Consider the following 15,926-nt stretch of genomic DNA (forward strand, 5'->3'; position numbering starts at 1 on the left):
ACATTCAGAGAACAACAAAGTGAAGCAAGACAACCTGAAGAATTCTCACGTGTGCAAAGAGGGTGTCTGTACGTGAGCCGTCATTAATGCCTACTGAAATGCAGAATCCTTTGAATTTGCCATGACCCTCCTTGCACAGCTATCACTGTCCGCCTGAAAACCTTTGTAAAATAATTTGGTGTCTGTTTTGGTGGTGGTGTGGGGGACATGCTCTGCGTGGCAGACTTGGGAGGACAAAATTCTGCGAGTAGGTTTCCGCTCGCATTATCAAGAGGATCATTTCTTCCCCCTCTTCTGTGGGAAGAAATGGTGCCATCCCTTCCCTCACGACGCCTAGAACTCCAGACAGAGGATCTTGTAGACCTGGCCAACAATTTTAAAAGAAAGATTTAATACCTGAGAGAGAGAGGCTAAAAACACCACAGTGCGTAGTCTACTTTTTAAAGAGCTGCTTGATGACTAACCTAGCCGGAGAAGGTATCGTGAAAATGGCTATCCTTCAGCCATCTCCTCTTCTCCCTGCCTCCCCTGTCTTGTCTCTGCTGCTTCCATGCCTCGTCTGTCATTAAGCCTCTACAAATGAGGCTGGACTATATGTAGTACAATTAATCATAGCAGTGTGTATATTTGTAGAGTTATTGGTGTGGGTTGGGGAGGCAAGCGCTTGGAGGACATGGGGGGCGGTTGAAGGTTTGTATGGTTTTGCGGTATTAAAGACCAATTAAAACTCCAAATAAATAAGGAGCTGGATGGATGCCACCCATAGAAACTGCAGTCCTGACAATGCACATGATTGTGGCTGTGAGGTGCATATTCAGGATCATTCACTTCTTTCCTTGTTCCTCTGAGTCGGTAGACATTTTAAAACATGGAGAACAAAACAAGCCAGGTGTTGGCAAAAGGCTACCCACCTTTCCAAAGCTACCTTTCCCTAACACTTTAATGAAGTTGAACTCTTCAAGGCCTAAGCGCTTCGTCTGGGCTTTCACCTCTCCGTTTTCGCCATTCTCCCCGGGAGTGTTCAGCTGGTTGTCAGTCGAGGTTGTCCCGGCTCCCCTGTGTTCTTCTCCTCGATTGTCAAATGATAACGCTTTCCTAATGTTATTTTCAAGCTCTTTGATTTCTATGAAAAGATTTAAAATAACAATAGGTAGGTAAGTAAATGCCATAGCTGTGTTCAAACCTTGGAAATGCTACTATTTTGGATTGCAGTTCCCAATCAGACATTTTGGACTACGAAACTGTCTTTCCCACGAGAATCATGTTCTTGGCAGAGACGGAGGTTCATGGAGGGACATGATGACACTGATTTTTAAAGATGAAAACACGGGGAGTCAGATCCTGAGTTTTAACGATTAAGCACTCAGGTATTGGTCCTCAATGGACACATCTCCATTTGGGTTTCCTTCACATTAAAAATGAATGTGAAAGAAACCAAAATGAAACTAGCAGTGTTACGTTGTTCCTATGCAACAGTTCGATGGAAAACCCAAATAATGCAACATTATTCAAATGCTTATGCAGCTAGAAAGTAGAAGTTGGTGAACCTTGATCACATGGGGACGTTGGTGCTGACTTCGACCTGTCGTCATCTCCTGGCGAGGATCCTGAAACTGGTGGTTGGGACTCTGCACCTGGAACGAGCTAAGTAGATAAAAGAGAAGTTTAGCCATTGCCAGATATTCTTCTAATGTGACATTTATGAGAAAGCAAAGATGAGCATTTCCAATAGCAAAGCTCAATCACAGACTGGCAGGCAGTCATCTTGACAAAGAAAGACATGACACTATGGTGTTGAAAACCTACATTTGTTTGTAAACAGAACGTTTCCAACACAATAAATAGTGCTTTGCTTGTCAAGTGCATGTTAAATGAAACTCCAGTTCAACCGCATATGGGACCACTAAAATAAAAAACCACCCATGTATCTTTCAAAACAAACTTTCCCAGAGTTCCTGCGCTGAATCTCGGTCTTGTCCGGATCAAAAGCTGTAATTCAGTGAAAACCATTCCAACACAAACTTGATTTAACACGAACAGACGCTTTGGATTAGTAGAGTTCTGGTACATTTAAGCCAGATTTTGAACATTAAAATATGAGAATACTTAACATCACGCTGAGATTTGTGAAGGGTAGTTTTTAAAGTTTTTATTTCTAAATAAATTTAGATTTGTAAATTTTGTATGACTAGGAGTAAGGTCTACAGCCACTTTCCCCAACTCAGGACTTTTTGCACTACAACTCCCATCATTCCTAATAATTGACTATATGAGCTGGGGCTGATGGATTTTGTAGTATCTGAATGGTATCGAGTTGAGGAAGGATGGGCTAAAGAGACATGATGGAAATCTAGCACTGATGTTAAAGAGGGCTGGTCTTATAAGTTATCCAGAAAAGGAAACCCGTCTTGGAACCATCCATTCTGCTCCAATGTATTGGGGAAGGGGGAGAGTAATAAAATCCATAAAATGACAAAAAACTGCAAGTAACTAGCAAAAATTCTATGCTAGGGATGGATAGGGATTTTGTTTCCATTTGTTGCTTCTGAAAAATTATCTCTTATAGCAAATTTTTAAATACTTGGGATAGAATGTATTTTGGATTGAATAAATTTGAATGTGAAAGAAACCAAAATGGAGATTTATTCACTGAGGACCAATACCTGAGTGCTTAATCCTTAAAACTCAGGATTTGAATCCCTGTGTTTTCAACCATTAAAATGGTGAAATAAGATTTCAACCTTTTCCCCCCTCAGAAACAGTCATTTTTAATACCTATATAGCAGACAGGTGTCAAGGTTTGATACCTTGTCTGTTTAAGTGTATTAGAACCATTATGGGAGTTACAGAAAATTGCCCTAAAATTATAGTACTTTTTAAATTGTGGCATGAAAATGTGGTTTACTAGGAGCGTTTTAAAACAACAAACTGGTTCTCGCAGAACAAGGTTATTGAAAGTACGGCATTTCTTTGGCAACCACTTGTTTGTTTTACAAAAGAGCTGTAGGAGGCCATGGATGCAAATACTTCACACACCTACCACGGAAATCCTGCTGTCGTTCATGGGACTGCAACCTGAACAGACATACGGTACATAGAATTGCACTGGAGACAGGTATAACTCTTGTGGTAACCATGACTATACAAATATTTCGGTTCACGAGGAGCTTCATTTTTGTCCCAAAAATAAAGTCCCAAGAAGTGACTTTACAAGCATCTGCTGAATCCAAATTCTTTTTTGCAAGGAATGTTATTTCAGCCCAAGTTCCATTTGTCATCGTGGTGACATCACGGAGAACAGAAAGGAACATCTGGCAAGCAAAGATCTTGTGCCAGTTTTGCAGCTAGATAAGAATATTTACGTTTACATGTGTTCCCACAAGAAGACATCAAAGTCGTGGCTTTGATGTTTACATGGCACTTTGACAAGAACAGATTCCTTCTGACAACTGAAAAATAATAAAACCTTTTATGACTTTGTTAAGACTGAGGTCAAGTCAGTTGAAGGACCAAGAGGCATGTTAGGCTTAAGGCCTAGGATGCAGCTTTCCTTTCGCTCTTTTAGAAAAGGAATTACTAGCGGGGTGAGATTTATGGGGAGACTGCACTGCACAGGGATGAGGCGTTTGTCCCTCTCCTCTGTTGCTGCTCCACAGTCCCAAAATGAAGTCTCCCAGATGGCTAGGTACATTTTTAAAATGTTGCAATGAACACCAACTGGATTTTATGTAAATTGATATTTCTCTCTACTAGTTGAAAGGGATTTTTGGATGCACATGGACAGTGATAGGAAAATCTTCCTCTTCCCGCAGTGCTAGCCCCCCTAAAGTATCCCCAGCCCTATAATCACGAAGGGAAAATCAGAAGTTGAACGTGCATGCTTCACATTAAATGTAGCATGTCCCTTGTCTGTAATGACTGTAGAGCTTATTCCTGCTTTTTAGTTATGTTCTCCATCTTGCATAATTTAAGGTGGTGATGACACCATCATTGCAACCTGTTATTTTAGTTTCTGTCATCTTGTACTCCCTAAATGAATGCAGGTAAATGAGGGGGTACCTAACCAGCAGTGCATTAAACATGAAGGGTAAATCTCTTTTTGGGACCATAACCCCTAGGGACATGGTGACGCTGCAGGCTAAACCGCAGAAGCCTGTGCTGCAGGGTCAGAAGACCAAGCAGTCGTAAGATTGAATCCACGTGATGGAGTGAGCACCCGTCGCTTGTCCCAGCTCCCGGCAACCTAGCGGTTCGAAAGCATGCAAATGCGAGTAGAAAAATAGGGACCACCTTGGTGGGAAGGTAACAGTGTTCCGTGTCTAGTAAGTCGCACTGGCCATGTGACCATGGAAGATTGTCTTCGGACAAAACGCTGGCTCTATGGCTTGGAAACGGGGATGAGCACCGCCCCCTAGAGTCGAACACGACTGGACAAAAATTGTCAAGGGGAACCTTTACCTTTACCCCCTAGAAACTCCCCGGTGGTCATGGTACCCAATGAATACTATAAGCTATAGACCAAAAAAAGGTATTTTTGCCAAACTCTGATTGAATCCAAGCAGCTGCACTCTGCAAGTAGGAAAGTCCAGCTTGAGTCTCTAAGAGGATCTTTCTAGAAAGGTGCATGGTAAGTGGCATTTGTGGTTAAGTGGTTTTAGATGACACTGCCCAGAATTCCCTTGGTGGTCACCTGACCTGCCAAGCTGAGAAAGGCACCAAGCTGAGCTAAGCAGAGTTCAGGAGTGTTTACTTTTCTTTTCATTTTTTTTTTTGCACAGTGAACAAGGGCGGCAAAGGGCAAGTATCTACAAGACTTACTTCAAAGTTCTATTGGCTCTTTGACATTCTACTAACTACGAAAACAATCCCCTCCCAATTAGCTTTAAAGTAAGCTTGTGTTTCAATTTCCAGCTTGAGATCATTTGCACCAATTTCAAAAATCAACGGAAACCTGATTTGTGCCTATATGCATGAGTCCTTGTAGTTGGACCTTCAACATCACAACTGACCCAGATGTCCTCTGTAGATTTAGCTCTGCAAAGCTGACCACCAGTAGTAGCAATGAAATGTGACTAGTATGAGCAAATTTGATCACATCACTACAGTTTTGGCTCACCCACTGGCTACCCATTGGTTTTTATTTATTTATGTATTCATGTATTCATGTATTCATGTATTCATGTATTCATGTATTCATTCATTCATTCATTCATTCATTCGATGCACTGTTCTAGCCTGTTTACAACAATAAATAAAACATACTAATGGATCAGGTTCAAGGTTCTGATGTATAAAGCACTTTACAGTTTGGGACCAAACTGAATTGTCCCTCCCCAATGTCCTCCGTCTGACCTACCAGATCCTCCCGGTCTACTGTATGCTCTTCTAAGAACCCACTGCAAGGAAAGCCCAAAAGGCATTCACTAGAGGTCAAGACTTTTTTTGCGGTGGCACCAACTTTGTAGAACCAGCTGCCGCTGGAGCTATGCCTGACCCCCAGCCTCTTAACATTTAGAAGACAACTTAACATCCTGCTTTTGATTATCCCTCTTGTCCTGGTATTATATATTGAAAACTGCCTTTGGTGCCATTTGTTCCATTCTGTCGAATGTTTTAATTTCCTAATTCCTTATTGTTTTATTCATAGTTTTATTAGTATGTTTTATTTATTGTTGTAAACAGCCTAGAATAGTGCACCACACGAATGAATGAGTGAATACACAAATAAATAAATAAAAACCAAAGGCATTCCTTGCCCAGAGCTCTCTTTCCAAGAGGTCATCCTTGCTGCCTAAGATCCACCTTTGCGTCCCCAATCAACCATCATTAAATTCACTCAGTGACCTTGTGCCCCTATGAGCACATGCCTGAGACACTGGGTCTGACCTATCCCACAGCGCTTGGCTATGACTGTGCGATAGGCAAGTCATGTTTGCCATTTTCAGCTCACTGGAAGAAAGGCGGTATATAAATGCAAGAATAAAGTTCACGGCATCCTTCAGTCTCGAGAGACTATGGTGATGTGCTGTGTATGGAGGACTTTGATGCTGTACGCAAAGATGGAATGTCCTCTCCAGAGCACGAAGCCTGGGTAAAGTAATATGGAGGATAGACTGTTACCCAGCAGCAAATCCCCCCTCTCCACATCACTGGAAAGGCAAGAGCCAATACAACTGGTTCCAGTGACGTCGCAGGAGTTGCCAGAAAGACACAAACTGCGTCCGGGACTCCGGCTCCGGATTTTGCCTCAAGGTTTACTCCTGAAGCCTCTTCCATCAGTGGATATAGCCACAAGGCAGTGGAGGTTTACAATCGGTCTAATCTAGTATAATCAAGGAAATTCCATATACAACTCCATATGCAAGATCTCTTGCTCAAACCAGATGTCCTGACCTGCTCCCTAGGACTGAGGAATTCTGTTAGCCTTAATCTCATTGAACTTCTCAGCTTCCCTCTGGGATTCTTATTTTGTCCCTTTTCTGCATCGGGTGCAAACACAGCCTCCCAGCCCTCCAGTGGGGAAGTTCTTGGTAATCTTTGTATCTTTCTTTTCTGAAAATGTGCACATTTTTGCACTTGTTTGTACATATCTAATTTTTGTACATATTTCTACGTTGTAAAAGCGAAGAAAACTAAATTAAATGCCTTTAAGGTGGTTACCTTCTTCCTCCTTTGTCCACTGTTAGTAATCTTATCCGGAGTGACACCAAGATCTGCAAGGACTTTAGCGATCCCTCGAGCATCCACTCCGCAGTTTGGCGCCACATTTGTTTCACAGCGTCTATGTACATTCATCTTGCAAACTGTAATTTAAAACAAGAGAAAAGAGGAGGAGTGCAAAGGAGCGGGGGGGGGACGACCCAGGGTTAAATTACATTATGCTGTCTTGATATCCATAATAGATATGACTTAAATCACAATTAAAATTTAAAAGAATAAGACTGTTGGACAATTTAATTTAAAACAATAGGCTTTTAAAATTTAAGTCATGGTTTAAATCAATTTAATATTTTAAAATCATTTATTTTTTATCCACCCTGCTGTGCATAAATCAAAGTCCTGCAGGAAGAAACATTCTCAGCAATAAGAAAATGCTTTCAGTAGGAAAGAACTAAGTTGCTCATTTGTCATGGTTTGGTTCACAGCATCTTGTGTCCAAAAACAGTCATCTTCAGCCTGTTGCTTCCTAAATGTGTTGGACTAGATTTGTTAGAACTGTTTTGCTAGTGTAGCTGGGAATTCCACTTCCCATGTCCTGGCTCTGAAAATAATGCATTGCAAGTAATGGTTTTATGGTGGCTCATTGCTTTTTTTTGTATATATACCATTAGTGACATGTCACTAGAACACTAGTAATGAAGAACATTTGCAAGCTTCCCAAAGGAGGGTGGAGGACACAAACAGAAGCCGGCTTCACAATTAGGTGGTCAAATTGCTCCCCAAATTGGGGTCTATGTAATCAGCCTACAAATGAATCCTGTGCTTATTTCCCAGTGACTAATTACTGAATAGAAGGCAAGCTGACAACTAGCAAAGCTGCAAAATCTCATGGGAGGAAAAACAAATGCTTTTTAACTGTTAAGGGAGCTCTGCTTCAAATTTCAAAGAGGATGTTTCATTTGTTTCTGCCCAGAGACAAAAAGACAGAATTAAATAACTATCTACTTTTGTTAAAAGAGCATGGGGAAGGTCTTAACTAAGACTATTAATATATATACACATGACAAAATGTTGGGGAGTTCTGTCTTTAAATATATAAAACCATCCGGGCTCTTATCATTCTGGCAGCTGAGTATTTTCACTTCCCTTATGTAAGACTGCCCTCTTGTGGAGGATAAAAGAACAAAAATGGGTACACAATTAATATGTACACTCAAACTACACATTACAGAATTAGAATAACACAGAATTGTAGCTGAAACTATATTGTTTCAGAGATATGATTCCATTGGACTCTTATGTCTGAGAAATCTGATCTGCAAACCATTCTTATGTCCAGAAGACCAAAAAGCAAGACAGGGCATGTTAATTTGCAAGCTGGAAGAGATGTGAAAATCTCATGTTGTCTAATGCAGCAGTCCCCAACTTTTTTGGGACCGCAGACTGGCTGAGCCTCTGAGGAAGGCGGGACCTCCCCCCACGCGCTCGTGTGCTCTCTCTCTCTCTCTCTCTCTCTCTGGTGCATGCGTGAAGTGGTGGGAGAGCGCTCACACTGGCGCTGGCACGCGCATGTGCAAAGCAGCTGTGGGGAAGGGAGTGCATGCGGGGGGGAGGTCTGTCTTCGTGGCCCGGTCTGGCTCAGGCCACAGACCGGCACTGGGCAACCTCTGCTCTAATTTATTATTTGACCCTGAATTTTATATACACTGACTGAAAGGGGTTGGGTGGGGGAAGTAAGGAAAATTAGATGATTGCTCTAATTCCACTGAAGGAAATTTGTGCTTATTTGTGATAACATCCATGCTGTGATTCATTTTCACCCTCCTTTTAAGAGAAACACACATCTGCCCCTGTAAAGAGAAGCTGAGGCTCATCAATGTCACATAAGATCACAAAACAGAAGTAGCCCTGTTGGCTTATATATTCAGAGAAAAGGTCTTTTTAACTTTTAATTCATTTTCCACCAGTAGCCAACTAGATGCCTCTGGGGCACCTATGAGAAGCATATGACGTCAGAAGCCCCCACTGTCGGTTCGCCCCAGGAACTAGTAATCAGAGGTATATTTCTGGGGTGGATAATAGTTTGAAGAGGATGGGGGTGGGCCCTGGGTTTACTGTCTTCCTGTTATCATTAGGCAGTGAGGTTGCTACTGTGTAACAACAACAAGATCAATAAAGTATTTCTTTATATTGTGCTCTACACCAGAGTGCATTCAATAAACCATACAAAATATGCAACCACAATGTTTAATAAACGTTAATCTCTCTATCTCTCTCTTATATATGCACATATACAGTGGGGTCTTGACTTAAGAACGGCTCGAGTTAAGAACATTTTGACTTAAGAACCGCTCTCATAGGAAAATATTGACTTGACTTAAGTACTTAGATTTGAGTTAAGAACTTTAAAAAACCACGTGGGAGGCAGGGAAAGTGCAAAATTTGAACTTTCAGTTAACTGTTGGCCAGTGAAAAGGGTGCCTGTCTGCTTCCTCACTCCTCCCAGCGTTTAGAGAGTGGATTGGGAGACAGTCTTCAGACTGCCTGGTACTGCCTGGACTGTGTTTTCCCTGCCTTCCCTGAACCTTTCTTGACCTAAGAAAAAAAAGAAACAAAATATCCCCCTCTAGTGGTCGAAGGCAGAATAGCAGCTTCCCATTAGTTTCTATGGACGGAAAAGAGCAGATACGGATCAAATGGTTTTCAGTGCATTCCTATGGGAAATGCAGATTTGACCTGAGAACGTTTTGACTTGAGAACCGCCTTCCAATACGGATTAAGTTCTCAAGTCAAGACCCCACTGTATATAAATGTTTGTACACACACACACACACACACACACACACACAAGATAAAACTCATGGGAACAGGCAGTCATCCAAGAAGAGTTAAACTAACTACCAAGAAACCAATTAGACAGTTCGGACTAAAATACACCAAACACGCTCCTCTCCTCGACCTGATACCTATGGCTCCAAGCTGAACAGATTGGTTTCCAAACATTTAAATTTGTTCAACCCTGGTCCCCTATGAAGGCACAGGGGGAGAAAATTCTACAGAAATGCCTGCAGCCTGGATTTTACCACCTTTGTCCAAGAAACCACCCTAAATCCCAAATCTGTGGACTGAGTCCTCTTAATAAACACTTGAAGCAGCAAATCCCAAAAAGTAAAGGAGGGCAGTAAAAAGTTGGCAGGCAGAGCTGGATGGGTTCTCTCCAGTCTAATTGTGCCCTTAAGCTCATTTGTTTTCCCTAAACATAGCAGGGACAGCTGGCACTGGAAAAAATATTCAACAGCTACTTGGGTCAGGCTCTGTATGAGCCTCCATGCTTTTTGGTCCTCCATACCGGGCAGCAAAACATTGTGGGCCAGTTTTCTTCATAACTACATAAATCCTACAGAACTGTCTTTGAGCTTTGTGACTGCCCACATTAGAACCATTCTGCAAATTCCCAAAGCATCCTAAATCTAAAAGATTTTCTGGAGAACTCAAGCCATTCAATTAGCAAAAATGAGGAGGCATGGAAGCAGCCTTAACCACCACTGAGCTGCCAAGAACTGAACATGCCAAGATGGTGGGTAGGCAGCAGCTGCCAAAATAAAAATCAATTTATACTGTTCTTCCTTTCTGGAATATTTTTGGTTCCATGTGCCACAGACAGGCAAGCAAACAGGAATCCAGATATGGCAGCTCTTGGGGCTTTCCTGACATGCTTTGAACCCATCTAATTTGATTTGGATTTGATTTCACAAGCTCATTTAATTTCAGAAGCTAAGCAGGGTGAGGCATGGTTAGTGTTTGGATGAGACCATGGATGTGGAAACAGATGGAATGAGCACTTGAAATCTGCAAAGAAGGATAGGAGAAAATCCACAGAGAACTAATGCCACTAAGTGTCAACCTCACTGGGCTACGTGGACGAGCCGTTTGAACCAATATAAGGCACATTCCTTATTTCCCATGTGGCAAAGAACAGAAAAGTAGCCATGAAAATAAACATGGGATTGCATTTCGGAAAAATTCTAAGTCCTGCTCAGTTTGCTAAGAAGACTATGCTGCAACCATGGATGCTGAAGCATTTTGTTTGCTCTGCATTTTTAAACTGGTATGATTTGCTCTTTTTGTACCAATGCATGGATCAGAACATGGTGATCCTTTGAATCACATTTTTCCAAATTTTGTGATGTAGTTCCTAGCTCAAAAAGGAAAAACAAGAAATTTTTAAAAAGGGGAGGGGGACCCAAAAGTGCAAATTTAAGAAGAAATCAAGTATAAAAATATTATTTTGAGAGCGAATATGTTCAATTTAAATGTCTCTTTGTATAGCTTTTTTTTTTAAATAGACTGATGTGGAAATAGGATGGAATGAACTTTTGAATGAACACATGGGAAACAGACATGGGCTGGAAAGAGACTCAGCTATCCTTCCCAAGCTGGCACTTTTGCAAAGATGTTGGACATACATAAGGCTTCCTTTTCCTGTCAAATAAAAATATTAAGATAGCCATTGAGGAACTGGAAATATTTTCTGGTGAAGAAGAATACAGCCTTTGATATGGTTGCATTTGGTTTTATTTTAAGCAAGGCAGATTCTTACTCCGTGTGCACCAGTGAATAATGGGGTTTCTGCCTCCCTCAATGGACGTGTTTAGAGCTATGCTGTTGAGCCTGCACCATTTATGGCAAAATGGCGGCTTCCAGGAAGAAAGGAATCTTACCTTTGCATTGTAAACCTTGCCTCAGCAGACCCCAGAGCAAAGAACCACAGTGGTCACAGAAGGTGGGCACTTTGTAATTGTGGATACTGAACTTGTGAGGCATGTTGACACTGAAGCGCTGGGAGCCCACCTGGGGGAAGAAACAGGGAAGCATCAGAGAACAAAAACCCATCACACGCGTAACAAATTTCTCTCTGCATGATGACATCCTCAACCCTGAAGAACTGAGTTCTGGGAACTCAGTTCTTGAGGGTTGAGAATGCCATTATGCAGAGTAAGAGGTGGTGCTATGCAAATACAGCAGTCCTGATTCTTAAAAGCTTACAGCTACCATTGGCAGGAAGCAAGTTAACTCTAACGTCAGTGATGCATCCTCTCTACTTTTTCCAATATATGCGAGTGGAATCCAATAACTTCTACATCATACCCAGCATTAGCGGCTCAACAAGCAAGAGGGATAAAGTGTATACAAATGTTATGATGAAAAGATGTTGTGTGGTTCCAAAGGAGACCATAGTTCCATGGCGTTTTGTATGCAGGGGGTCCAGATTTGTTTTCTTGAGCCTCTAATTCTGAAGGATCAAGCTGGTGAGGGATAAGGCTTCTTTTGCAGGGAACTTTAGGGAGCTACTTATAGTGAGAACGCTCATTACAACACAAGGTTAGAGGAACAACATTTTGATTCATTTGAGGCAGAGACTATAAAAGTTGCTATTTTCTAAGTTACTAAATTTCTCCAGGCAGCAGGGTCACTACAGTTTTGTGAATCTCTTAGCCAGGTTCAGAGAGACTGGGGTAGATCCATTCCTAGGAATTGTAGTCCAAGAAAGTAACTTCCCCAAGGCAGATTCTCATTCATATGCAGGGGGAAAAAAAATATCAGCACCGAGTCTGCCTTTCAGGGAGATTTGTCTTTGCGTTTATGATTTTCCTGACACCTTCTCCCTGTATCCCTGGTGGTCATTTTCAAAGATCTTCACGATTCTTCACTATGCATCACGGAAAATGCACAACACTGAATGAATCACATTGGCTACATAATTAGCCAACTCCAACTGCAGATGGGACTATGTGGCAGTTCCCTCCTCCTTCATGATCCTCCTGTCTTTGGTTTCTCTCCAGCGGCTTCTCTTAAACAGTAAGATCCCCAGTTCAGAAAGGCAGTTAAAGCTTCCTGTAGTCTGGAGCCTGAAAATATAAATTAACACAGGAACTCCCATCTTCCTGTTGGATAGAGGCATGGTAAATTGTGGGGGGGGGGGGAATCATCCTTTGGCATGAGAGAGCACATTCTAAAAAGCACAAACGTCACTTCCCGGGGATTTAGGCATGACGCCAAAGATTTGGAAGGGCAAGGCTTGTCGGACAAATAAGGCTGTAGCAAAGAGAGGTCCAGTGGCTTTCCACAAAGGGACTGGGGATGGGATGGGAAGGAGATTCTTCAGATTCTCAGCTCTACTGAACAGCCCAATTTATTCTACAAATGCATACCTGGAAGAGGTAGGAGAACTGCTGGACCCATTAGCAGCAGTACTGAAGGAGCATGAAGGGCATTAGGGCTGGCCCTGTCCTTGGGCAGAGCAAAGCGTGATTGGTAGTGAGTACAACAGTCATCATTTCGCAGTTCCTCTTCAGGCTGTACCCATTTTCCTCTACAGCAGTGATTCCCAACCGTAGGTCCCCAGATGTTCTTGGACTACAACTCCCAGAAATTCTCACCAGTACACCTAGTGGTGATGACTTCTGCAAGTTTTACTGCAAGAATATCTGGGGACCCAAGGTTGGGGAAGCACAGCTTTATTGGTACACAGAACTCTGTGTCTCACATGGTTTGCCCTGTCCCCCAAAACTTGCCCCTCACCTCAGGTAGTGGGGCAGTGGAGGTGGTGATTCCAATGTTGCAGGGACAGTGAATCTACTCCGGGTTTAGCCTGAACTTTAAAGTAATTATCTCTAAGCCTCCCAGAGCCAATTTTAAGAGGATGCAATGATCTAAGAGGAGACAAGGATCAAGGGCTGGCTAAAATGCAGCACAGGAAGAAAATCAACATTTATGAACAACACAATTGTCAGGGCAAGTTTGGCATGGGCAATTTATTTTAAGGATCTGAATGAGATTCTTCTTTCCTCCTCCCTTTCCTGAGAAATGCAATAGGGCCAAATTACGCCCAGGCACCTCTGTGTGTTAAACCAATACCTATTAGCGGATAAGCAACAGTGCAGGATTTGTCTATCTCCACCCTCCAGGATGTGCTGCCTCAATGTGTAAATGTAAGAAAAGAAGGGACGGCAGGTAAGACCCTCAGTTGGGAAGGGCTAAGCTAGGAGGTTCTCTGGAGCCCTAAAGGGGGTGCCAACCACTGTTCTGAAACTGATGGAGGAAAAATTCACAGCATAAATGTGGCGGAATGCCCATCTCCCACCGGTCCATCATGTGGAGCTCTAGAGCTGAAGCCTATGAGAGGACAAGAGGGCGGACTCAAGGAAACAGTTAAGGAGCCCTAAAGGGGGTGCCAGCCACTGTTCTGAAACCTAATGGAGGAAAAATTCAGAAAAAATTAACTGTTTTTGACAGCATCTCCCAAAATCCCCCATTGGCCATGCTGGCCAGTGATTATGGGAGTTGTAGACTAGAAACTAGCTTTCCCAGGCTCTACAGAAGTGCCTGTTTTTTTTTATGAATTTCTACCTATGCTAGTTGGCTGACTAGCTCAGTGGTTCATGTATCTGGCTGCAGAGCCAGAGATTGGGTGTTTAATTCCCCACCGTGCCTCATGCAAAACAGAACCAGCCTGTGTAACCTTGGGTGAGCTGCACAGTTACAGCTCACCTTCCCAGAAGAAGGGAATGGTAAACCACTTCTCTACCTAGAAAAACCTGAAAACGTTTGCCGTACATCAGAATTGACTGGACGGCACACGATGATTATAAAGATCATTACCTTTGCTCACCCTGTGTATTTGTAAATAAATGAACATCTTACAGAATGCTTTTAATCTCCAGGGACTTTGTTCAAAGGACCCTTACCCTAGAAATGCCTGCATCTTTAGAGTTTGGAAGATTAGCATGTGAGACCTATAGTATTATCTGCAATAGCATAGATAAATATGCAGCAATGTTTAATCACGTAGAAATATCATAAATAAATGAATAGCAACAAAACAACAACAGTTCCCATAGAAATTTGGGAGACCTTTGGGTATTGTGGGCGGCATATAAATTAATTAAATAAATACATAAAATTTGCTGCAGCTATTCCCTGGTAATGAAAAAAAGAGATATATTAACCATAGTCTTGAGTGATCCAAACAACGCCCGTCTCTCCTTCAAACCAGGGAGGTGGCAGAGGCTGGTTTGAACTGGCAATATAAAAAAAAACATTTCCCCTCCCTGGACTGCTTCCTTTTATCCAGAGCATTTATTTTATAAATATTTACCTCGTCAGGGGTTTCCTGCTTCTTCAAGCCAGCGCATTTTGTTATGATAAGTTCATGGCAGCGTTTGTGGACTACGCAAGTGCAGACTGTAAACAAGAGAAACAGTGATGGCCTTAGAGGTCTGAAAGAATCATTAAATCAGTTCAGCCACACTATTTGTTTTTAAAAGAGAATTTAGATAAGGGACAATGGGATAATTGAAGAGAATGGAGATATTTCAGAGGGATATTCTTTCTACCCGAACTTGGACAAATTACTGTTTGGACTACAATTCCCATAACCTGCAATGAGTTGGCCACTGGACATGATGGGGAATATTGAGATTTGTAGTCTGTAACCGATAACGTCTTCAAATGCTCATTTCAAAATCTTGAGTTCAAATATTTTTGGGGAGAGCAATTCATTGTACATTAGTTTTCCCCTGGATCCTGTTGCTCTTGGTTGATATTTTCATGTCATTAACATGTTAAGAATTTTACTTTTAAATTTCTTTTTAATTACAAAGTACGCCTAAAAATATAAAAATGGCCCTAAATAGCTCCAAGTCCCCATAAAACCTAATATTTCAGGATCAATGAGTAGCTATGATGTGTTAGATGGAGAAAGTAATGACATTATAAAATGTCTAGTAAGAAGGTAACAACATTACTAGAAATATATTATTTCTCAGCACTGTCAAAAACACTATGTACCGTCAAGGCATGCATCAAAGTCCTGCAAATTAAGGGCATTCAATTAATAATTGTTTTATATATTAATTTTATTGTACTATTTATGTTGTTAGCTGCCTAGAGTGGTCCTGATCCAACCAGATAGGCAGGATATAAATAAAAGAAATTAAATAAATAAATAAATAAAAACAACCCTAGAATCCTGTTGCTTTTTAAAAATGGTCAAATATCCCAGATTACTTATAGATCACTGGTTCTTAACCTTGGGTTACTCAGGAGTTTTGGACTGCAACTCCCAGAAGCCTTCACCACCAACTGTGCTGGCTGGGGTTTCTGGGAGTTGCAGTTCAAAAACATCCGAGTAACAAAGGTTAAGAACCACTGTTATAGATCATCTGCTTGCTCTAATAATTCAGGAACAGAAATGATTTTGTTAC

The 15,926-nt window shown here is 41.7% G+C and overlaps 1 protein-coding gene across 2 annotated transcripts in view; it reads right to left on the bottom strand.

The window, feature by feature from the left end:
* Window positions 1-15,926, bottom strand: part of PRKCE (protein kinase C epsilon) — a 385,401-nt gene that overhangs the window by 113,064 nt on the left and 256,411 nt on the right. For both annotated transcript variants that reach the window (XM_072989347.2, XM_072989353.2), the window contains exons 5-9: window positions 14,819-14,904; window positions 11,382-11,511; window positions 6,661-6,803; window positions 1,548-1,644; window positions 912-1,123 (exon numbers count right to left, since the gene is read on the bottom strand). In XM_072989347.2, the coding sequence (XP_072845448.1) occupies window positions 912-1,123; window positions 1,548-1,644; window positions 6,661-6,803; window positions 11,382-11,511; window positions 14,819-14,904 (668 nt within the window). The remainder of the gene's footprint in view (window positions 1-911; window positions 1,124-1,547; window positions 1,645-6,660; window positions 6,804-11,381; window positions 11,512-14,818; window positions 14,905-15,926) is intronic.

The sequence above is a fragment of the Pogona vitticeps genome, chromosome 1 (genome assembly GCF_051106095.1).
Source record: "Pogona vitticeps strain Pit_001003342236 chromosome 1, PviZW2.1, whole genome shotgun sequence".
Lineage (NCBI taxonomy): Eukaryota > Metazoa > Chordata > Lepidosauria > Squamata > Agamidae > Pogona > Pogona vitticeps.